We start from the raw sequence: 25,030 nt of genomic DNA, 5'->3' as shown, positions 1-25,030 counted from the left end.
TGCCCAGTCCTGCGCCATCCTTATAATCATTGTTATGCTTGAGCCCATTGTTGCAGCCGCTGTGTCAATACATCTCCTTGAGGGTCTTTCTCTATTCTGCTGACCCTGTACTTTGCCAAGCATGATGTCCTTCTCCAGGGACTGATTCCTCCTGACAACACGTCCAAAGTATGTAAGACACAGTCTCGCCATCCTTGCTTCTAAGGAGCATTCTAGTTGTACTTCTTCCAAGACAGATGTTTGTTTTTTTTGGCAGACCACGATATATTCAATATTCTTCGCCAACACCATAATTTGAAGACGTCAATTCTCCTTTGGTCTTCCTTATTCTTGTCCAGCTTTTGGATCCATACGATGCAACTGAAAATACCACGGCTTGGGTCAGGTGCATCTCAGTCTTCAAGCTGATATCTTTGCGTTTCAACATATCAAAGAGGTCCTTTGCAGCAGATGTGCCCTATGCAACGCATCTCTTGCTTTTTTGACTCCTGGTTCCATGGATGTTGATTGTGGATCCAAGTCAAATGAAATCCTTGACAATTTCAATCTTTTCTCGATTTATCATGATGTTGCTTATTGGTCCAGTTGTGAGGATTTTTGTTTTATGTTGAGGCATACTCCATACCGAAGGCTGTAGTCTTTGATCTTCATCAGGAAATGCTTCAAGTCCTTTTCACTTTTAGGAAGCAAAGTTGTGTCATCTGCATAACACAGGTTGTGAATAAGCCTCCCTCCAATCCTGATGCCCCATTCTTCTTCAAACAGTCCAGCTTCCTGGATTATTTGCTCAGCATTCAGACTGAATAGGTATGGTGAAAGGATACAACCCTGACGCACACCTTTCCTAACTTTAAACCACGCAGTATCCCCTTGTTCTGTCTGAATAACTGCCTCTTGATCTATGTACAGGTTCCTCATGAGCACAATTAGGTGTTCTGGAATTTTCATTCTTCGCAATGTTATCTATAACTTGTTACGATCCACACAGTTGAATGCCTCTGTATAGTCAATAAAACACAGGTAAACATCCTTCTGGTATTCTCTTTCAGCCAGGATCCATTTAACATCAGGAATGATATCCCTGGTTCCACATCCTCTTCTGAATCCAGCCTGAATTTCCGGCAGTTCCCTATTGATATACTGCTGCAGCTGCTTTTGAATGATAGTAATGGTATTGTTCAATAATTTCCACGTTCAGCTGGATCATCTTTCTTGGGAACAGGCAAAAATATGGATCTCTTCCAGTTGGTTGGCCAGGTAGCTGTCTTCCAAATTTCTTGGCATAGATGAGTGAGCATTTCCGGCACTGCATCTGTTTGTTGAAACATCTCAATTGATATTCCATCAATTCCTGGAGCCTTGTTTTTTTTGCCAATGCCTTCAGTGCAACCTAGACTTCTTCTTTTAGTACCATCGTTTCTGATCATACAGTACCTCTTAAAATGGTTGAATGTCGATCGACTCTTTTTGGTATAATGACTGTGTATTCCTTCCATCTTTTTTTGATGCTTCCTATGTTGTTTAATATTTTCCCCCATAGAATCCTCCAGGATTGCTACTCGAGGCTTTAATTTTTTCTTCAGTTCTCTCAGCTTGAGAAACGCCGAGCACGTTCTTCCCTTTTGGTTTTGTATCTCCAGGTCTTTGCACGTGTCATTATAAATACTTTGTCTTCTCAAGCCATCCTTTGAAATTTTCTGTTCAGTTCTTTTACTTCATCATATCTTCCTCCTGCTTTAGCTGCTCGATGTATAAAAACAAGTTTCACAGTCTCTTCTAATACCCATTTTGGTCTTTTCTTTCTTTCCTGTCTTTTTAATGACTTCTTGCTTTCTTCATGTATGATGTCCTTGACGTCATTCCACAACTTGTCTGGCCTTTGGTCAATTAGTGTTCATTTCAAATCTATTTTTGAGATGGTCTCTAACTTTAGGTGGGATATACTCAAGGTTGTACTTTGGCTCTCGTGGACTTGTTCTCATTTTCTTCAGTTTCAACTTGAACTTGCATATGAGCAACTGATGGTCTGTTCCACAGTCGGCCCTGGCCTTGTTCTGACAGATGATACTGAACTTTTCCATCATCTCTTTCCACAAATGTAGTCAATTTGATTCTTATGTATTCCATTTGGCGAGGTCCATTTGTACAGTTGCCGTTTATGTTGGTGAAAAAAAGCATTTGCAAAGAAAAAGTCATTGGTCTTGCAAAACTCTATCATGTGATCTCTGGCATCGTTTCTATTACCAAGGCTGTATTTTCCAACTACCAATCCTTCTTTGTTTCCAACTTTTGCATTCCAATAACCAGTAATTATCAATACATTCTGATTGCATGTTTGATCAATTTCAGACTGCAGAAGATGGTAAAAAATCTTCAATTTCTTCATCTTTGGCCTCAGTGTTTGGTGCGTAAATTTGTGTAACAGTCGTATTAACTGGTTTTCCTTGTAGGCGTATGGATATTATCCTATCACTGACAGCGTTGTACTTCAGGCAAGATCTGGAAATGTTCTTTTTGACAATGAATGCAATGCCATTCCTCTTCAAGTTGTTATTCCAGCATAGTAAACCATACGATTGTCTGATTCAAAATGGCCAAGACCAGTCCATTTAAGCTCACTAATGCCTAGGATATCGATGTTTATGCTTTTCATTTCATTTCTGACAATTTCCAATTTTCCTAGATTCAAACTTCTTACATTCCACGTTCCGATTACTAATGGATGTTTGCAGCTTTCTTCTCATTTTAGGTCACGCCACATCAGCAAATAAAGGTCCTGAAAGCTTGACTCCATCCACATCATCGTGAAAACACAGCACAATGGATAAATTACAGTATATTCACAATGAAATACTATGCAACAATATATAGTAAAACCTGTGAAAGCCAGAACATGAGTAAGGCGGAAACCTGTCAGAGAAGGAAAACGTAAGTATTTTCCAGTAATAGCGACAGAAAAGTAGTAAGAATGCACCCTGTGAAAGGCAGAAAACTTGCCAGACTCGGAAAAACAAGGCAGTCCTGTCAAATTTGGGCTCTCACAGGTTTCAGTGTAGACGAATAAATAGAGCTACAAGCAGAAGAAACATGATGAATCTCAAACACAAAGTATGGCAAGAAATTTAAAAGTAGGCAAAACTAAACTATATTGTTTAGGGATGTATGAAAAGCTGATAAACGTATAATGAAAGGCAAGAAAATGATTATCATAATAATCATGAGAATGATTACCTTTAACTAAGGGGAAGGCAGGTTATGATTAGGAAGGGGTACATGGAGGACCTGATAATTTGTTATAGCAATCCTAGGAAGCTAATACTGTTGTTAGTTGCTGTTGAGTTAATTCTGACTCATGGAGACCCCACATGTTCTATTTCTTAACCTGGGTGATGATTACATGGACGTTAGTGTTTCAGTAATCATGTTAAGCTGTACATGTATATTTTATGAACTTTTTGGCATGTATGCTATATTTCATAATGCAAAAAAAAGAGAAGAAAAACTAAAAAACAAAGCTTATTCTACTAATTTTTCTCCCTTGAATTTGTCCCATTATCGTTTTTGGTATTCATTATTTTCCCACTCATAGCAAATTCTAGAATAAATTTGCTACTAACATTGAGGGTCTCCTAAAGTAGATTTCCTCAAATTTATATTATAAAGAAATTTAAAATCTTCATTCAAAATGGTATCTCTAAAATAGATAAAGGTATTTTAGAAGGTTTTAAAAGAAAGATACCAAGTAAGGGGGTTGAAAAGGAGGTATTACTGGTAAAAGAGGTCAAGTTCAGTAAAAATGTCAGATAGTAGAGGAGTTAAGAATACTACTTAAAAAAAAAAAAAAAAAAGGAATCTTGCTAGGATTAAAAAAACAAACAAAAAAACTCCACAAAATTATTTTATGGCCAGCCCTGTGTCGTCCTACTTTTTTCCAAATCTTTGCTTTAGTTTATGCTTTAAGAAAAACCAAACCCATTGCTGCTGAGTTTTTTTCTAACTCACAGCGATTCTATGGAACAGAATAGAACTGCCTCATAGGGTTTCCAAGGCTGTAAAATCTTTAGTGAAGTAGACTGCCAGATCTTTCTCTTGCTAAGCGGCTGGTGGATTCAAACCAGTTAGCAGCCAAGCACTTAACCACTGTGCTACCTCATCATTTTAATAAAAATCACAAAACCTCTGAGAACCCAAGTAAGGCAAACAGTTTATTCTCCAGCCGTTGTGAAACAAAAGCAAGTGGTTATGGAAATGAGTACAAAGGCAGAAAGAGACAGACTAGGGTTTAAGGAAACGAAATGTTAAGGATAAATCATCAGCAAGAGTTTCTAACGGAAAGATAAAAGTTAATGATGCTAAGGGATACTAAGTTAAACCTCAGTCATCTTAATAGATCAATATGTAGTCATCAAAAAATATTATCTATTTTGGAATATCATGAAAAAATGTACAGTTAAAAAAGTATATAAACTTGCATATATAGTCCAGTCACAATTGTGAAAAATGATTAAAAAAAATGGAAAGGGTTTTCCTGTTGAGTTGATTCTGACTCATAGTGACCCCATGTGTTATGGAATATATAGATGGCATGTTTTCCTCTTATTATACTTCTGTGTTTTCCAAATTTTATATTGCAAGCATATACTATTTTTGTAATAAAAATATATAATTTATTTGAAAGTAACAAAATTGTGCTGTCAGCTTGCTCTAAAAATATTGTCTTTAAAATTAATGGCTGGCCAATGTTTTCTGAATTTATTATTTACATTTGTCTAATTCTAAAAAGGATTTGAGCCAGCTTACCAAAAGGAAAAAAGAAAAAGAAACAAACAAAAAAAACCCAAAAAACTAATGAACTTAACTCAGACTCAGCAGAAGAGATGGATTACATACCTTTCAAATTCTGCTAAAGACTGTAAAGAAGCTGACTCTTGTTTAGGCACAGATTCTGTAAACATTTCATTTTAATAGAAAGGGAAACGAATAGCACACTAACCATATGATCATACTGGCCATACAATTATATATACATTATTCACATGGTCATTCTTTACACTGAAATATCCTCAAAGCCCAGAACATAATTTTAAATGTAGTTTTGTGAAGACATTTCTACAGACAGCGAATGTAACTGGGTCTACCTTTACAGTTTTCTGGGAATCCAATTTAAGGTCAACTAAAAGAATCAAGAGGAATAAAGTATATGACAACTATTCTCTAATGTCAATTGTCTCTGTTTGGCTACTGACAAGAGCTGTTGTATAGATTATTCAAAATTAAGTTAGCCAAAATCTATAAAAGCTTCTAGAAAAAGATACAGGAGAATATTTTCATAACCTTGTTGTAGGCAAGGATTTCTTAGGATACAGATAGCACTAACCATAAAAGAAACAGGACTTTACCAATACTAAAAACTTCTCATCAAAAGACACTATGAAGAAAACAAATAGGCAAGCCATATATTGGAAGAAAATATTCATAACAGACATATGACAAAGGACTTATATCCAGAATATATAAATAACAAGACAAATAATCCAATTAAGAAATGAGCAAAAGACTTGGGCAGACACTTCATAAAACACATACAAAAGGCCAATGGTGATATGAAAAGTATTCAACATCATTAGTTGTCAGGGAAACGTCATTGGGGTAAAATGGCAAAAATTAAAAATAATGACAGTAAATGTTGGAGAGTAGGTAGAGCAACTAGGACATCTTTAGATTATTGCTGGGAGTGTGACACGTTACAATCACTTTGGAAACTGACACTTTCTAAAAATATTAAGTGTACATCTACCCTCTGACTCAGGAAACCTACTCTTAAGAGAAATAAAAGCATATAACCATCAAAAGTTGTACACAGGAATGCTCTAAGAAACTTTTGTCAGAATAGCTAAAAAATGGAAATTGGTCAGGTGCCCATTAACAGGAGAATGGATAAACAAACTAAGGGATATTCATATGAATGTCATGGAATACTATCCAAAAATAAAAATAAGTGAACCACTGGTATACACAACAACATGGATAAATCTTAAAAACATTAAGCCAGACACAAAAAAAGTATATATTCTACATGACTGAATTTATATGGAGTTCTAAAATAGGCAAAACTAATTTCTGGTAATAGAAATCAATCAGTTCAATGGTTGCTTTGGTGAGGGGCAGGGTACAGGAATTGACTGGGAAGAAGCACGAAGGAACTTTTTGGGTGACAGAAATGCTGTTTTTAAACAGGGTATGGGTTATACAAGTACACATATTTATCAAAATTGATTAAACTGTACCCTTTAGATCTGAGCATTTCACTGTATGTAAATTATCTCTTGATCAAAAAAAAAATTAGGTTAGTTTGGTGGAGGCAAACTTATGGCTGCTAAGAAGTGTTTACTAGAAGAAGACATAGGGTACCTTTTAGATTCAACAACTGTAAAAAGCAAACTTGTAACAACTACAAACCTTAGTTGTTACAAACCTTAAATAATCTGACATATTCTTGCCCTTGTGAATAAGGCAGGTAAAGATTTTTCTAATGATCATTCTTTTTAAATGCTTCCACAAAAACCAAAGCCCAAGGACTAAAACTACAGATTTATACACCATAAAACATGAAAATGTGACCTTGATCTACATATGAGGCAGAAAAGCTGATTAATGCCTCAACTCAATTTAGTTATTTTAAGAGTTGTGCTTTTAATAATTAAGGCGGTAAACTCAATCAAGAATCTGTAAAGACTTCAAATCCATCTGAATCTCAGGTAAAGAGCTTTGTAGTTAGGCCCAAATGTGTTGTCAAGGCTCCACTGCCATGGTTGCCTATTTAAATCCAAATCCAGATGATAAAGCTAAGTTATGAAATAAAAGCAAATGTCAAAATAATATCTAGAGCTGGGGAAAATGGAAATGGAACATCCAGGAGGGGAGGGAAGGAGGAAATCTTTATGATCAAAGACTTGAGATCATTTATCACCATTAAAGGACATTAATAAATTCTGCATAAAAATAATTTCAAACTTACTTGATTACTGGAGGCAATGTATCAAGTCTAGTTTCTGGGCTCCAAGCTATGCCATCTACCCTGACTCCATGGTGAAATTTTTGTAGTGTTTTATACTGAATTCCTTCAACGTCTGCTTCTTCCTCCTAAGCACGCAGAGTAAATGGTTTAGTAAGTTATAAGAAAGAATAATTTGTATATCATTACAATGAAGAATTTAGCAGGTCACATATTTGTTTTTGAGAAATTCAAATGCATATTAGATATTCAGATTTAACTAGTTCATCGAAATAAAAAACCACCACCAACACAAAAGCTAAAGGCTCACAAAATAAGTCAAAAGCAACTAAAATCAAACAATAAACACGTTACACTTTATCTCAATTAGGAGATATTTTATTCCTAATAGTAAACATATTTCACAAACTCAATGAAAAAGGATTGTTCTGAGAATCTGAATAGTCTACATAAATGAATTACTACACTTGGATTATGAAATGACAAAGATTTGGAATAAAAAAAACAAAAACTAAGCTGAACATAAAATTTTGATTATGTAGAAGATACTCTGGGACCTTATGTTGCTTCAGAGTCATTATAATAATATCAACGATTTTCAAATATTATATATAGCAGTATACAAGCATAAGATGTTACAAATAGGTCATCTGTACTATTACAGTCTGTGAATAATGAACATGCACATAATCTGGTTAGTCTTTTGGACATTTGATTCTGGGTAAAAATGCTTAGTAAAGACAGTTCATTTACCCAGTTTGTACTACTAAAATGATTTCAGTTGTATTCTCATGGGAAGAGAGAAAGATGAATTCTAAAAAGCCAAGCCTTCCCTATGCTTAGCAATATGGACAATAACCTGAAATGCTCTCCCACACAAAAATAATGCAAAAATCCAAACCTAGAAAATAACTGGGAATTGAAGCACACAGTTGCCTTAACAGCATTTGCCTGTATTCAAATGACCTAGAGCTTCAGTCTGTAAGGGATAGGAGACAAAGCTTAGTGCCTGCACAAGGAAGGATGCCAGACCAGAGGCCTCTGTAGAACTCCAAGACCCTTAAAGGTGAAGTGGGGGATGGGAGGGGGTAACCGCTATGGAAAATACCTATCACGGCTCTGGGTGAATGCCAAGAGAAAGAAAAAGACACTCCTGAGGAATACCAACCATTGGCTCGAGGCTTGAATTCACGTCTAGAAAATAACAAAGAATTTATTTCAAAGTGGTCATATGTTGGTAGCGGCCCCCAGCAACTAACAGAATCAAAGGCAAATTCTCTCTGGGTGAACTACCTCTACCTAGCCTTCAAGAAGTTCCCACAGATAAGTACCATGAACACAGACAACAAAATAGCAGAATTGAACCTGCAAAGGCATCAGAGAAAAAAAATGATCAGATGCAAAATACTGGCCATATAAAACAATATCTAATTTGTTGGTTAAAATGATAGAAAACAAAAATGCTAGACAACAATATAACTTTGGAGGGAGTGGTAACAGTTCAAAGGTTCAAAGGCCCTTGTCTTATTCATAAAGAAGATAAAGAGAATAATTTTTTGCCTAATTAAGCATGCATGTTAAAACGCCTTTGGTAACTACTAAAAAGTGAGGAATAGCACATAAAACTTCCACTAACAGAGGGAAAAAATAAACAAGGGGGTAAAAAACACAAGTGGCAGACATTATAAGAATCATTAGCAATGTTCTCGATAGTAAAAAAACGAAAGTAACCCCAATATTGATCAATAGGAGAGTGGATACATTGTGGTATACTCACATTACCAGATCATACAGCAGTGAAAATAAATTAACCTCAGCTTGAAGGAATCTCAGAAATATATTAAGCAATAGCAACAAACTACAGAAGAACAGAATACAGAATAATTTCATTGATACAAAACTGAAAACATGAAAAACAACTGACTGACTTGGGATACTGACACATATGCCAACATTATAAACAAAAGCGAGCAATGACAAACACAACATTTTAGACATGGCTACCTCTCTTGGTGGCCAGAAAGCAGTAAGCGAATAAAACCCAAGGGGCTTCAAAGGAACTGCTAATGCTTTACTTTTTAAGCTGGCTAGGTAGTAGGGACTCATTATTATTATTTATACTTTATACATGCAATACATACTTTTATAAGCATAAAATATTGCAATTTAAATAATGAATAATTACCCAAGGTATTCTCTACATTAAGTGACTATAGTTATCTTCTACAAAAAGCTCATGGGGTTATAAAAGTCTATCAGAGAAAAAAATCCAGAGCAGGTGAAACTTGCTATTAAATGGAATACATATGTATATAGATGGTAATTATCTGAAGTCCCAGTCTAATAAGCTGGATTTCATTCAGCTGGAATCGAAATGGAAAGTTTTATAATGTATGTTCTAACTGAATTCAGGCGGATGTGTTGATTTTCCCAGGAGAGCCTTTGGGATCCTAGCAAAGTCGCTGCACAGATACGTTACATGTGTCTTTCTCTACGTAATTCAGATACCCTTTGAAAGCTACTTTAAATTCAGATGAACTTAGGGTTAACAGCAAAAGTTTTTCCATAAGTGAAAAAAGGAAACAGAAATACATTTATCAAGGAAACAAAAATGCTGCCAATTTCTATTACTTTCATAATTTGTATGTATAATAGCCATATACCTAACAGCCAAACTTGCCAAGGCAGCAACCACTAAGCAATTTTAAAGTAAGTTTAGGAGCCTAATCATAAATTGACTTCATAGTTTGAGTTAGTTCTCCTTTTCCACACTTGAGAAATCAATCTTCTGAGAAATGAAGTTTTTACATTATAACACACATTATTTTGCTACTGTAACCATAGTGGTGACAATTAGGTACTGTAATTTGTTACTCAAATTACAGATGGAATTATTGGGTGGTGACGGAGAGAGGGGATAAAGAAATCCCAGGGACTGTACAGCCTGAGCTTTATGTATTACCAGTGAAGCTTTTTTTCCTGGCAGCAACATTTGCCACTGAGCCAACTAAAAGGGCAGGGTGTGTATGTGTGTGGTATAGGCAGAGATGAATGCTATTTTGGGTTTTGTGTGGGGTGTAGGCAGTATTGTATAGGCAGGAAATGAAGACTCTTTGGAAAACTTGCTATAATACAAATGATTACACAAGGCTCTAGCATATTTGAGGTTGACGCGAAACCAGGTCGATGGAAGGGTTATTTTAAGGGTTTGAAATTGGCAAGCTGTCCCACCATACCCATTTAAGGCCAAATACAGAATTTCAGATTTAGATGAGACTGTAAACTTTATTTACTTCAATTCTTTCATCTAATGCTTGACTCTCTGGTAAAATGTCTGTAAAAAAAGGTGCAACCCCCTCCAAACGTCTTCTGTGAGTGGGACCTAGCTGTTTCTCGGGGAAGCTTATATAATTTGGGGATAGATCTGATTATTAGAAAAGTTCTCCTTATGCCAAAATCTGCTTCCATGTAAATTCTACTCATTGGCCCACGTTCTGCTCTTGGCATCATACGGAGTAAGACTAATTTAGTGATGGCAAACAACTGGCCACAGCTGATCTCCCTCAGGTAAACACACTCAAGGAAGCACATTCAACATCAGCACACACTCTAAGCAGCAATTCCAATCAAAGAGAGTTAATAAATAATATAAAATCCACTTATCATTCCTAGTCTAATCCCTCTTTCACAAGACAGTTTTAAATATTTTAGTACTATTTTAAAATCTGTCTTCAAATACATTATCTCTTCTGAATTATAATGCACCCCTGAGAGCTAATTACTTATTATCGGCTATTTACAGAAGAGGGTACAGCGCTGCATTGACCAATATGGTAGCCACTAGCCACATATGGCTATTAAGCACTTGAAATGTAGCTAGTTCAAACGGAGATGTGCTATAAAGTATGAAATATACACCAGATATCCAAGACTTAGTACAAAAAGTATATAAAATATCTCATTAATTTTCTTATACTGGTTATATGCTAATATGTTTTATAAATACCAGGTCTAATATATTGTCAAATTACACCCGATTTTTACTTTTTATACTGTGGCTACTACACTTACTTTGTGACTCATATTTCTATTGAACCTTGCCAAATGAGCCCCCTTTGGTAGTCTAATCATTACAGAGACTCATGGTGAACACTCAGGTGAGTAAAAACTCTAAGTCACATTTCTTCCTTCCAGCTCTCAGAGTTCATCATTTTAAGACTTTATGTGTATTCACCGTTACTAAATTTTAGCTTGTTCAACTTGGCCTACTAATCCAATCTATGAAACAAGGTTAGGATTCTAGCAGAGCAGGTACTCAATAAATACTTAACTGAAGTCTGTCATCCAAAGTATTAGGTATTCTTCTCAGCTTTGTGTTCCATATAAGTTGAATGTGTTTGCCTAAATCAATGCTCTCATCCAAGTACTAATGAATATGTTGGGGGGTGGGGGGGAGACAAAGCTCTGTACCACCAGAGGCCTCAATTCATTATGAAGATCCTTTGAATAGACTTACAAACTTTCACACTCTCTCTGACCCTTACACATAGGGCTTTTATAGACATTGCCCCGTTTTACATTTAAAATCTCCTAAATAAGGGTCCCTGCTTTTTTAAAAAATGTGTCATCAGTTCCCGGCACCTAGTGTGTACTCAAGAAGTCCCTGGGTGTCACAAATGGTTAAGCTCGTAAGTACCAGCCAAAAGTTTGGCAGATTGAACCCACCCAGAAGTGCCTTGGAGGACAGGCCTGGCGATCTGCTTCTGAAAGGTCACAGTTTTGAAAATCCTATGGAGCAGTTCTACTCTGCACACATGGGGCCGCTAAGAGTTGGAATTGACTCGATAGCAACTAATAACGAATAACAATACGGTAGTCCAGCTGAAGCCAAACAGTCATTTTATAGCCTAAAAACCAGAAATTCTCATCCCCACCCTAAGAGACAATGGGGGATAATATAAGAGCTTTCGTATTCTACTCAGACCTCAACGAACTGAAACCTTTAACTCATTCTTTTCTTGTAGGGTAAATATAAATGCAGTCCAATTTTATATAACTTTATACATTGTACTTTAAAATGCTAAATTGCATTTACGATGTTGAAACACTTTAAAATGCTGAACTGCCCCAAGTAAAGACGAAATAATGCTTGCAATTTTAGTGAGAAAGTTGTTTTAAATCTTTTAAACCTGGTCACAGCCAAATTACCTAATCAAATAATCATAATTTGAGAAATAAGATTCTATGAATAATACTCTTATAAACAAAGGATTAACCAAGATTCCTGAGGATTAAACCCTCATTGTTCAAAGTCTCTCTCACATGGAGAACTAGCTTTCCTGTAAGAAAACATGGTGTGTGCTCACCATAAATCAATCTTACTTTGGCAATTTAAATATGGGACTGTGCCTGTGTGTCACCATTGTCCAAACCAATGTCCAAAGAAAACTTAGGCATTCTGGCTCCAGAGTTCATGCTCTTAATGAGCATGCTAGACAGCCTGCTCAAATAGTATAATTTCATACTTTGTATATTCTAATTGTATGCTTTAGATGTGTAAAAAGTATGAGAGTACATTAATAGAAAAGTGGAATCTTACAAAAGCTACAAAATGCCCTGGAGGACTGATTTGTAGGCTCTCAATAGGAGCTTGTTTTCTATGTCAAAGGGGAAAGAAGAAAAATTGTGATAAATTGCGTCATCCCATTTAATTGGAGTTTTGTCATCACCTCTGTAATGTTTATTCAATCTCAAACATATATGATTACGAATGCCCTTTTCTGTGGTTCTTTGTATCTTTTTTTTTTTTTTTTACATTCAAACTCAGTATAATTTCAAAGTTCAGCTCTGGTTTGTATACATTTTCTTATCAGTGAAATATCCTCATTGTCATTCACTGCAGTTTTGTAGACTAACCTGAAAAGTACAAGTGCCAATGACCACATAATTATTGCCACCATATGCAACTAGGTTTCCTGAATTGCCACTCTCAAAAGGATTAAATTCTACCACATGCACATAATCTTCACAATTCACAGTGTAGGCAGCATTTCTTGTAGCATCTTGCTTCATCTTGTATGTCAAAACTTGAGAGGTTGTAGAAATAAAATAGCCTTCTACTGGGCAAGGTCACCAAACTGTAGAGTATAGCACAAACAGAATTAGAAATGGTCAAAATGTTATTCAGCAAATGAATCACAGTAAAAATGTGGCATCCACTGCCACAGAAGGCTCAAAAAGAACGAAACATTTAAAGCACTTATCACAGAAATGGCAGGAAAATAATTTAATCAAATTATTAATGGTGCAATACCTGCTTTACAGTTTTCCACATTTGTGAATGATACCTGCAGAGTAAATTATGGTAAAATTGTGTTTGGACTATCTAAAAGACATGGCGAATGCTTGAAAATGCAATCAGTTTAATACGTTCATAAAAATTAATAATAGGTGTACCCTGGTGGCACAGCGGTTAAGTGCTACGGCTGCTAACCAAAAGGTCAGCAGTTGGAAACCGCCAGGTGCTCCTTGGAAACTCTACTGGGCAGTTCTACTCTGTCCTGTAGGGTCGCTATGAGTCGGAATCGACTTGACGGCAGTGGGTTTGGTTTTTTCGGTTAACATTTACTGAGCACTATTTGTAGGCATCACACTAAGTACACTATGGGCATTATCACATTTAATATTTGCACAAGAGGCCAAGTACTATTTACGGTTCTCCTTTTACAGATCAAGAAATTGAAGCTTTAGGTTAAGTAACTTGTCAAGCTCCAAAGGGGCGCCAGGATTTGAAAAAGATTTTTCTATATCTTGGGCGTCAATGATAGGGAAGAAAAACACAGGAGGCCACAATCCAAGGACAGTTATGACCCGGCGTGAAAAACGACTATAATAGAAGTACATACAAAATATGATAGAATCTGGAGGGAGTGCCAAAATGTGTCATAAAAAAACAACATTCATAAAACCAGACACAAAACTTCAACGAACCAGTCTGGGCCTAATGTGCATTCTGGAAATAGGATTCCCAAATGTAAATTGTGGATTCTAAAGAGTTTTTTTTGTTGTTGTTTTTACAATTAGACAAGAGTTTTATGCACCTAAAAACACCTCGGTTCAGCAACAAACACATCAAACACCCGATGGGTATTACTAACAATCAGTTAAGATGAAACCCACTTCAGAGACCGAATAAATTAGTAACCTTACGGTGGGCATCCGGAACTGGACACTTGTTAAGAGTAACCAGCAGTTGAGATGCCCGGCAGAACGGTGTGGGAAACCCTGAAGATTCGAGGAAAACTCCGTCCCGGCTTCGAACCTACGGCTCATTAAACAGTACCCCATCTTACTACACTTCTTAGGGACTCACTGTACACAGCGGCCCAGACTAAAACTGGAAGGGTAGAGAAAGAGGGTGGGGAGCAAGGGAAGTCCCTGCAACTAGCCCCGACGTCTCTCCCCGGGACAGGCGCGTCCCATGAGAACCTGCTCCAGCTTCCCCAGACCTGCGGTCGGAGGGAAAAAGAGTGGGAACAGCCGGGAGAGAGGAGGAAGTCTAGGGGACAGAGCGGGGGCGATGGGCTGCCGGCAGCAAAGCCGCACCGTCCCTTATACGCCACGCGCCATACGCACCGGAGGGCGCCGGGCCGCGGCCAGATGGAAGCTGGTCTCCGCTGGGGGCCGCAGCAGCATGCTCCGGCTCTGCTTCCGGGTCGGAGGGCGAGCGCGCTGATTGGCTCTCGGGCCCTCCCGCGAGATTTGAAATGTAACCTGCAGCGGCCAAAGCAGTCGAGAGCGGGTTACCTTGCATGCAGGACGTTTTACCGGTCAAGTCTGCTCTCCCGGTGGTCTCGCTCGAGCCAGGTGAGTCTCGCCTCGCCCCTGCCCGCGTGTCGTACTTTCAGTGATGATTCAAGCTGGGGCTATTGAGGGCGTTTCTCTAACAGCCAAGAGTCATGTGACCATGTAGGGGTGTTATTTGTGCAGTTGCTTCGCGCTGGAGTCTGGGGGTGTCGGACAGAGTTCACAGTATCTAGTGATGGCGTCGGAAGGTCCTGAGGTAGCGCCTGCAGATTGGGATACTGAAGCCCAGAGAGGGCGGCCTGCTTACCAGGAAACCAGAGTTCCAGCCCTAGCACGGACGCTGACTCCAAATTCTTTTGACTCCCATCATGTCCTTCCAAGAAACATATAGGACCTGAATTTTGACAACAATAACAGCAACAACTGTCATTTTTTTATTGAGCACCATTAGGTGACCGGCACAAGGTGTATTACGTACTTGTCTCATTAAAGTCTCATAACAATTCTGTGAGGTAGGAATTATCTTCGCCCTTTTATAGATGAAGAGACTGAAACCCTGTCGGAGATTTTACATACTGGAGGACATGCAGCTAATAAAAGGGAGAACCCTGGTGTATCTGATTCGAAAGTATAGTACTTTTCAGCCATCGCGCACCGCCTCCCCAGTGACAATCTCCTACAATATCTGCTCAGGTGCAGCTTTGAATCCAATTAAAAAAAAGTGGAAAAGATACGTAACAAAACATTTGCCATTTCAACCATTTTTACTTGCACAATTCAGTAACATTAATTACGTTCACCATGTTGCACAGTCATCCCCACTTAGAATCCAATTTTTTAAAACAAATATTTATTATTGCTACCACCTTTTACTGTTTTTGTATAGCGCAGCCTGCCATTCAGAGTGCTTGTTTTTCGTTATCTCATTGAGTCCTCACAACTTGTTTGGAAGGTAAATAGAGTGAATAGTGTTCCTGTTCTCATTGTGACGATACTTTTACTTAGGCAGCCAAATGTAAATCTTATCCCCTAGGTTCACACAGTCAGCTGCTGGAAGAGCTGGGACTAGACCAGGAGTTGGCAAACCGTCTGTGCTGCCTGCTTTTGTGCAGCCAGCTCCTGAGCTAAAATTGGATTTTACATGTTTAAATGATTGGAAAAACCAAAAGAAGAGTACCATTTTGTGACGTGTGAAAACTATATGAAACTCATATTTCAATGTCCGTAAATAAAATTTTATTGGAGTGTGCTCCAGCTGAGCCGCAGTCACTCATTTATATATTGTTCATGGCTCTTTTCATGCTACAGGGGCAAGTAGAGTAGTTGCGGCAGAGACCCTGTGGCCTGCAAAGCCTCAAATATTTAGTATTTGGCTCTTTCCAAAATGACCTTTGGAAGAGACTGTTTCCTGTTTCCAATAATAATGCTCTTTCAGTTTTAACTCAGAACAACTTAGAAACTCTTAATGTATGATAATAGCTAACATTCAATGTGCTCTTACCTGTGCCAGGCACTATTCTAAAAGTTTTATTTGTATTTATCTCATTTGCTTTTCACAAAACCCTGTAAGATTGGAGCTGTCATTATTTTCATTTTCAAGATGAGTAAACTGAGGCAGGGAGAGATGACATAACTTGGCCAAGACCTCAACGTCTGTTAAGTGGTGGACCCAGGATTCAGAACAGTCTAATTCTGAAAGAGTCTTCATTCTTAGCAATGTGGACTCATAATACCTGTGAAGCCAGTAAATAATTTATTGGCAAAGATTTATTTTAGGCAAAGTGATCATATTGCCCAGGCTGAAGCTTTGTCTTCACCCTTTTTTTTCTTTTAAAAGGTGAAGGTGACATTTTGAAAGGAAATGTAACTCTTAGCTTTTTATGAGGAGTTATATTTATGTAGACATTTTCCATCTGTATCTTTAAATTGTATTACTGATTATGTCTATATTTAAACTCTTTATCAATTTTAACTAAACTCGTTTTGTAAATGGCATGTGCCCTTTTTATTCATACAAACCCAAGATGTTTAGTAAGCCTATGGGATTCTGCTTATGCCACATAAAAGTAGAAGAAGAGGATGCTAGAAGGAGTCAGTAAATAGGATATATACAGTATAATATCCACAATGGAGATGTGAATATGTCGGAGACTGGTATATTTAAAGAAGAAAAGTGTTCAGTAGGCATATCTATAAACTCAGTGAAAAGAATTTGCTTGGTTATACAAAACATTGGAACTACAGCTTTCTGAAAGGTTTTGTCTGATCAGGAGAGGCTATGTAATATAGTGGTTTGAGAGCACAGTTTATGGAGTTAGGCATCTTGGGTTTAGGTCTGGTTAGACCATTTGCTTCCTGAGTGACATGGGGCATCAATGTTTTCACAGGTAGAATGTAAAGTGAGAATAATAATACCCACCACGTAGGACTTTGGTGAGGATTAAATGAGTTAATAAATATTAAGCTTTTGAAAAGTATCTGGTACCAAGTAAGAGCTCCTAAATATTAGCAAGTATATTGGTTATCTCTTGCTGTGTAATGAGCCACTCCAAAAATTAGGAGCTTAAAGCAACAGTCATTTTATTTGCTTATGATTCTGTGGATCAGCAGTTTTAGCTGGGTTGAGCTAAGTGGTTCTACTGCTGGTCGTGAGCCTAGGATTACTCATGTGGCTGCAGTTCATCTGGTAAGTTCACTGGGGCTATGTAGTCTAAGTTAGTCCCACTCACTTATCTGTGAATTGGTGTTGGTTGTCATTTGGAGTGCCTCAGTTCTCTTCCACATGGTACCTCCAGCAGGCTAGCTTGTACTTCTTCCCATGGCCATCTGAGTGTAGCGAGAGAGTGAGAGCAAGGCCTCTCGTTAGGAGGTTCCCAAGACCACCTCTGGGTTGGATGACTTGCTGAGATGACTCACAGGACTTAGCGTAAAGTCATACTCACAGCTCTGATTTATTACAGCAGAAGGATATAAAGCAAAAAAAAAAAAAAAAACCAAAAAACAAAAAACTAAACCCACTGCCATCGAGTCCATTCCGACTCATAGTGACCCTATAGGACAGAGTAGAACTGCCCCGTAGAGTTTCCAAGGAGCGCCTGGCAGATTTGAACTGCCGACCTTTTGCTTAGCAGCCATAGCACTTAACCACTACACCACCAGGGTTTCCAAAAAGGGAAAAGTCGCATGGGGAGAAGTCTAGGGGAAACCAGGTACAAGCTTCCTAGGGTCCTCTTTCAGTGGAGTCACACACCAAAAAAAAAAAAAAATTATTATTATTATTTTTTAATGCTTAATTCCCCCAGCAACAAGTGTGACAGCACGTTTGAAATGTTGCCAACCAAGGAAGCTCTTAAGAGGCTCTGTGCCCAGGGCTTATATTGTGGGCTGAATACCTAGGTAGCCTCTGGCAAAATTCCAGACTCCCAGAAGGAAAGCGGATGTTCAGGGTAAACTATATTGGTATTGTTTGTGCAGCTTAGCCATAGTGAGTCATTGTTATCAATTAATGGTAGCGGGAACCCTCCTGAAATCCAAGTTCCCAGACGCCAGCCAATGAATGACCAACTATGTAAGAAGTCCTTTCAAAGACAGTCGTCAGGCCTGCTGTGTTAACCCTTTTCTGCCCAGGCCTCTTGAGGCCTAGACTTGGGACCTCTGTAGTGTCATTTTCCTCACATTCTATTGGCCAAAGCAAGGCATGAGGATGGCCCATATTTAAATAGGGGAAAAATGCACCACTTCTTTGGCAGGGAGGGAAGAGCACGTAGGGATGGAAGGAATTTGGCTGTTTTTCTTTTTTTTTTTTTTGCAATTTACCAGATATTACCATGTATTGAAAACAAAAATTTTTTTTTAAATATAGCTTTTTTTTTTTAATTAGTTATTCCTTTGTCTATAATTATAAGTTTGCAGAATCTACGTATGTTTTGCATGGTTTTTCAGATTAAGGGTTGGATTTTGTTATTTCGAAAGATTTGAGTTAAAATTAACTGAGAGGAAGATATGGTTGCACAGGAGTTGTATTGTTATTCTGTTTTCCTAAATTTAATTAAAGGTGGTCTTGGTCAATATAAAATGACCTCTTGTCCGCTCTTTATTTTTTCTCTAACTCTGGTTGTTTACACATCTTAGATGTTAATTTCCAATTAAAATAATGCAACTTAACATTGTATCCTGTCCTACTTTAAGAGGATGGCTGTGCTTTACCAGACGTCCGTCTTGGATATGATCAAAGAGTTTAGACGGAATTGGCACACTCTTTGTAGCTCTGAGCGAACTACTGTATGTGGTGCAGACTTCATGCTCTTGGCATTGCAGCTTTCCATGGCAGAGAACAACAAACAGGTTAGTAAACTATAATTGGGTTACCTTTTTTTTTTTTTTTTTAACTATTTGGTTGTTGCTCATTTTAACAAGCTTAATTACATTAATTTTTTGAAATATATGGTCTCCTATGGTATTATCAGTATGCTGTTTTTGAAAATGCCTTTGCGTACCTGTGACTCAAGATATTAAGATTGTTTTTGAATGATTTATTTCAAAATTAGGGCCTTCGGATGTACAATTTGACATGGGACAATGCATATTTGATGTTTACTGAAGACTTTTAAGATAAACATGCAGATCATGGTTATTATGGTTAAAAAAATTTTTTTTAATATAAGACTTCTTTCTCTAAAAGAAGTTCTAGAAGGCACACATTAATAATGTTTATTTAAATGTAGCCACAAAGTACTTTATGACTGGTTTTAGACTTTGTGGTATAGATAGTCGTTCTCAGGCCAGTCTGTGAATGAGAGTCATTTGAGGACACATTAAAGAAAATACTGATGCCTGTGTCCCAATCCTGGAAAGTCTGATTCTCCTGATCTCCACTGAGATCTTGAAAAAAAAATTTTTTTTTTTAATCTTCACAGAGTCACTTTTATGTAGTTAGCTTGATGCTAGCTAGTGTTTGGAATGAGCCCCAGCTAAAAGGATAGGGGTATTCAGATGAGAGAAGGATGAACATAGGCTGGAGTGGCAAGGAAAGCGTTCTTAGATTTTAGACAGTGTACTTTTTTTTTTTACTTAAAGGAAGGGACGCCTTTGGATGGGAAGAATTTAGGAGAGAAATGAAGGAAGGGGAAAGTCAGTTCAGAAGAAGGGTCCAGGGCGATAAAAATCATGATGGTTTGAAGATGGTAAGGAGACCAGCTTGACTATACAAGAGAAATTTTGAAGGTTAGAATTGTTTTCAATAGGTTTGTTAGGCTAGATTGTGTAGTAAGATAAATATTAAGATGTATATTAAGATAAATTTTGAATATAGAAAATTTGAGAAAATTTTATTTTGCATTGTTATATGTAGCCAGTCGTTCTTTCAAAAAATATCTGTTGAGTTTTTACTGTGTCCTAGAAGTTATTTTAAGCATTGGGAATACAGCACTGAAGAAAATCCCCACCCTTAGGGAGTTAATATTCTAGTGGGAAGAGACAGATAATACTCTAATAAGTAAGATATTTAGTATTTTAGGGCATAGTAAATGCTGCAGAAAAAATAAAGAGATGGATCTGACAAATGTATAGAGGTTGGGGCAGAAGAGTTGTTGCAGTTTGGAGTAGGATGTTCAAAGAAGGCCTCATCTAGAAGATGTCATTTAAGCAAACACTTGAAAGAGGAGAAGGAGCTAGCCATTGGAATTTTTGTGGGAAGAGACTGCCAGGCAGAAGGAACAGTGGATGCAAGGGCCCTGAGGTGGGAATATGTCTGGCGTGTTCAAGGAATAGCAAGGAGGCCAATGTAAATGTTAGTTTTCTTCCTTCCTTCCACAGATTTTTTTTCTTTGAGCTTTTATGCGCCAGGTATTGTGATAGGTGGGGTTAAAATGGTGAGAAAAAACAGTCATGGCTGCTGCTTTTATGAAGCTTATTGCCTAGTAGGTGAGAAAGGCATGAGGTAGAGAATCACAGAAACAAATGTAAAATTTTAGCTATGAGAAGAAGAGGTATATGATGCTATGAGACCAAGGAGTTGACCTGGTCAGGGAGATGAAGTTGAGCAACAAAGGAAGGAGTGGGGTTAAGTAGGCAAAGGTGGGGGAGGGGGCGGGGAATGGGCAAGATGAGGATGGGAATAGCATATGCAAAGACCCTGTGGCAGAAGAGTACCGGTAGAGTTTGAGAAAATGCAAAAGGGCCAGTGTGATTGAAGGGGGAAGTTATGTATCCAGTGTGTTCTGTTCTTTAGTTTAAATCACCAAAAAAAAACAAAAACAAAAAACCACCAAACCAAGCACATTGTCACCAACTCGATTCCGACTCATAGTGATCCTATGGCATGGAGTAGAACTGCCCCATAGGGTTTCCAAGAAGTGGCTGATGGATTCAAACTGCTGACCTTTTGCTGACCACATGTGCATCATTATTCTCAGTCTCTCTCTTTGTATCCATCACTTTTTGAATACTTCTTTAATTTAAGGCACAAGATGTCCCTGTCTTATCTTGTTCTTTTTCTGCCCTAAACCTAGAATTAGCCATTTCTCCAAAGAGCCTTGGTTCCTTTTGGTAGGGAACGTTATTTACCAACCAAGATAACTGTCTCTAGGTGTATTCATTGCTGCTGTTCTGTGCTGTCAGGATGATTCCCACTCATAGTGACTCTATAGGACAGAGTAGAATGGCCCCATAGGGTTTTCTAGGCAGTAATTTTTACAGGAACATATTGCCAGGTCTTTTCTCCTATGGTGTGGCTGGTAGGTTTGAACAGCTAACCTTTTGATTAGCAGCTAAACACTTAACCATTGTGCCACCAGGGCTGCTTATACTCATTGCTACTGGGGTGTTATTATTTCTAGGCTCTTCCAGCAGACAGAGCTAGGAATTATATTTTTTAAAAAAAAAATCAAGAGTTTATACTTCCAACTCTAATTCCAGTCTAACACAGTAATATATATATATTTTATCTTCCCCCATTCCATATTGTATCTACCTCCCATTTCCCTTGGAAACAATGCCCTTGATGCTGATTTCATTTAATGCTCTTTCATTCAATTCGGCATATATCGGATGAATTGGAAAATTAAATTAAGAACAACAGACTCCATTTTATGAGAACAGTAAGCCAAGTACCTAGATAGCAAGGATTGCAGGAAGATGAATGTGGGGCACACCTATATATCTCAGGGTCTTTGCTTATCCAACAGGGAGCAGCTAGGAATTCATTTGAAAGGGGATTTAGCAGGCAGCAGCATCTCTGAGGGGTGACATTTGGGCAGCAATGCTATAGATCATGCAAAAGAATATAGAAGTTATTGACCAGGGAATGGCATGATGAAAGTAATATTTGAGGAGTATAAACCTAGTGAGAAGACTGTAGAAATCAGGGGATCATTAGGAAGCTATCCCAAATCCAGGCATGAGATTATAATGGTCTGGGCTACAGTCATGGCAGTCAGAACAACAGAAGAAACGGATTCGAGAAGTATTCCAAGAAAAGGTTGGTAAGACTGGTTGTCTGATCAAACATAGTGAATTAAAAAAGTCAGAATTAGAGATGATGCTTAGATCGTTTGAATAGCTTAGAGAATAGTTTTGCAGTTGCCACTGCAAAAATGAGAACAGCAGGAAAGGAAATCTTTGTTTTTTATTTTGAGTTGCAGTGGTGGTGGTGAAGGTGAGGGGGAGGTGGGGAAATTTAATTTGAAATAATAATAGAATTCAAGTGGGAATATTTGTGTTTTCCAGGAGATTCTGCAGTATCCCTTGATAACATACTCCAATACCTGAGAATCCTTATAAGCAGAAATTATCTTTTTTTTTCCTTGTTAGTTCACTGATTTCCAGGTTCCCAAATCAGTGGTAAGAATATAGGCCAAGTTGTAAGATGTTTGTGTTTACTCATGATTTTAAGTTAAATTCTGAGTTACTTAAATAATATAATAGCACTTGTCTCTAAACTAAATAAATGAAGCGAATCTATGAAAAGGCAGCTCAGAGAAGATAGTTTTTAAGTTCAAGGTCATGAAATGGTCCGTAAGTTGTTCCAAATATAAATGATTTCTATTACAAAAGTTATTTTTTATATGTTGGCTGAAATCTGGAATCCAGTCTACTGAGGAAACAGTGATGTAAGTGATAATTAGGTTCCTAGACAATTCCACAAAAATCTTATCTTAAAACCAAAATGTAGATGGAATATATATGTTTATAAGGAGAAGTCAGTGGAAGCATTGCTGTCACTGTACTAATAATTCAGCAGAACATTTGAATCAGGACTTCAAAAGAGCTTAAACCAGTTCAATCATGACTGAAGAAGCAGAATCAGAATAGACTCAAATTTTTTAACATTTTTAAAATTTTTTAAAAATTTAAGTGAAGCAAAACAATAAGCGAAATGGGAAAAATTATGAATTGAAGCTCTAGAATGGGAGATTTAGAAGAGGCATAGTGAGCCCTTTCAGGAGCCTGATGCTGGAGAATGGATTATTTCCGGGACTGTGGATAGCAGCACACATTCAAAGCAGTGCCCATCGGCCACCATCTTCAAGTGGGGCACAGCTGTTTCCAACTCTGCCAGTCAAGAGATTTGTACAACACACATGCTGCCCTTGTTTTCTAAGAGGGAGATTAATTTCCTAGCAGGGCTTCTACTTGTAGTTTTTCCCATCCCGTTTATTGTTCCGCTTCACCCACATTTTTATAGTTTGGATCTGTTAGGGCTTCACTTTGTCGGCCATGACTGAACCAGGCAGAACCAGTTTGGAGCATTGGCTTGAGTTCAGAAAGAAGTGGTTTTTTTTTTAATTATGAGCTAACTTTTGAGGAAAAAGCAAGTTTATTTAGAAGATGGTTAGGTAGACTTTGTAGGAATTTTTGTGAGGACTGCTTGAGACTTTAATGTTAAATGGCAATGATTCCTTTTCTCTTTTTTAAACACAATAAAAAATCTTTATCAAAGTTAAGCGTGCACATATTTAAGGAGTCAGATGGTTTTCCATAAAGGTTGGTATGAAAAAAACAGCAATTCCTTGGACTCCACTCTGTTTCCCAAGCTCCCCATTTCTTGCTCCTTAGAGACCAAGCCCAAGCCCACTGCCATCGAGTCGATTCCCACTCATAGCGACCCTATAGGACAGAGTAGAACTGCCTGATAGAGTTTCCAAGGAGTGCCTGGCAGATTCAAACTGCCAATCTCTTGGTTAGCAGCTGTAGCACTTAACCACAATACCACCAGGATTTCTTCCTTAGAGACAACCACTCTCAATTTTTAACTAATTCTTTTGGTGTTCATTCATCAAGTGTTTAGTGGTATGGATGAACCTTGAAGACATTATGTTAAGGAAATAATCCAGACACAAAAGGACACATATTGTATGAAACAGTAAATCCATCAAGACAAAAGAAAGATTGGTAGTTACCAGAGGGTGGAGGAGGGGGGATGGGAAAAGAACAGCAGCATGTCCACTCAAAATTGGTGAATTGTATTTCACGTGAATTATTCCTTATCAAAGAATTTTAAAAAGAGTTTTTATTAGATCACTACTGTGTGATAAGCATAATTCTATGTACTGTGGATATTACAGTGAATGAAACACATGAAAATCTCTGTTCTTTCTTTCTTTCATACAGTGTTGTACCCACCACAGTATGACCACTTTTTTGTCCACCCACTTGTCCCTTCCTCCCAATATAGTTATATTGTAATTTTGATTAAGACAGCTTTCATTGTTGTCCACTAAATGTTATTAGTAGCATTTTTTTCTTGGGTCATTATTTTTTCCCCTAGAGTTAATACTATTTAATTTTTTTTTGTTTGCTTAGATTTCTATATATTCTTTACTAATTGTCTCCAAAGTTTCTCCAGTTACATAAATTTCTTCTCAATATATTTTTTTTAAAAAAGTATTCTATCTCGAATCTCTTTGGAGATATCTTTTCTGGACTCTTCTGACCTACTTCAGTCTGGGTTGGTTGATCCCTAGGCCAGCTCCCATCTTTCTTTATCATGATCATTCTTACAATCCCCTATATCTTTCTTCTCTTTTGTACACCTTGTTGCTGGACCCATGTTTTACTCTTTCTTGATTTGCTCTCATGGTTTGATGGAGAACATTTGCCAGTAGCTTCCTGAGAAGGAGCTTAAGGGCATTAAGTTTTTAGAGACCTCGAATACCTGAAACTATATGTTACTCTTATACTTGTATGATCTTTGTTCTTATATGATGGCTT

The 25,030-nt window shown here is 37.6% G+C and overlaps 2 protein-coding genes across 11 annotated transcripts in view; one reads left to right on the top strand and one right to left on the bottom strand.

Moving 5' to 3' along the window:
* The window catches only part of NUP37 (nucleoporin 37), a 56,565-nt gene extending 41,788 nt beyond the window's left edge, over positions 1 to 14,777 (bottom strand). The window contains exons 1-3 of one of the 2 annotated variants that reach the window (XM_010599732.3): positions 14,651 to 14,777; positions 12,932 to 13,152; positions 7,019 to 7,143 (exon numbers count right to left, since the gene is read on the bottom strand). In XM_010599732.3, the coding sequence (XP_010598034.1) occupies positions 7,019 to 7,143; positions 12,932 to 13,087 (281 nt within the window). In that variant the 5' untranslated portion in view covers positions 13,088 to 13,152; positions 14,651 to 14,777. The other variant, XM_003405296.4, reaches the window with a different exon arrangement.
* Positions 14,698 to 25,030, top strand: part of PARPBP (PARP1 binding protein) — an 89,610-nt gene continuing 79,277 nt past the window's right edge. For 3 of the 9 annotated variants that reach the window (XR_002783637.2, XR_002783636.2, XM_003405297.4), the window contains exons 1-2: positions 14,710 to 14,881; positions 19,010 to 19,165. Coding sequence is in view for 6 of the 9 variants with exons in the window: in XM_003405297.4 (XP_003405345.1) it covers positions 19,013 to 19,165 (153 nt within the window). In the remaining 3 variants the exon portion in view is untranslated. Of the gene's footprint in view, positions 14,882 to 19,009; positions 19,166 to 25,030 lie in introns of all 9 variants that reach the window. The other 6 variants (XM_023538909.2, XM_023538917.2, XR_010321716.1 and 3 more) reach the window with 5 other exon arrangements.

This window comes from Loxodonta africana, chromosome 4, assembly GCF_030014295.1.
Source record: "Loxodonta africana isolate mLoxAfr1 chromosome 4, mLoxAfr1.hap2, whole genome shotgun sequence".
NCBI lineage: Eukaryota > Metazoa > Chordata > Mammalia > Proboscidea > Elephantidae > Loxodonta > Loxodonta africana.
This window is presented reverse-complemented; position numbering and strand designations above follow the sequence as displayed.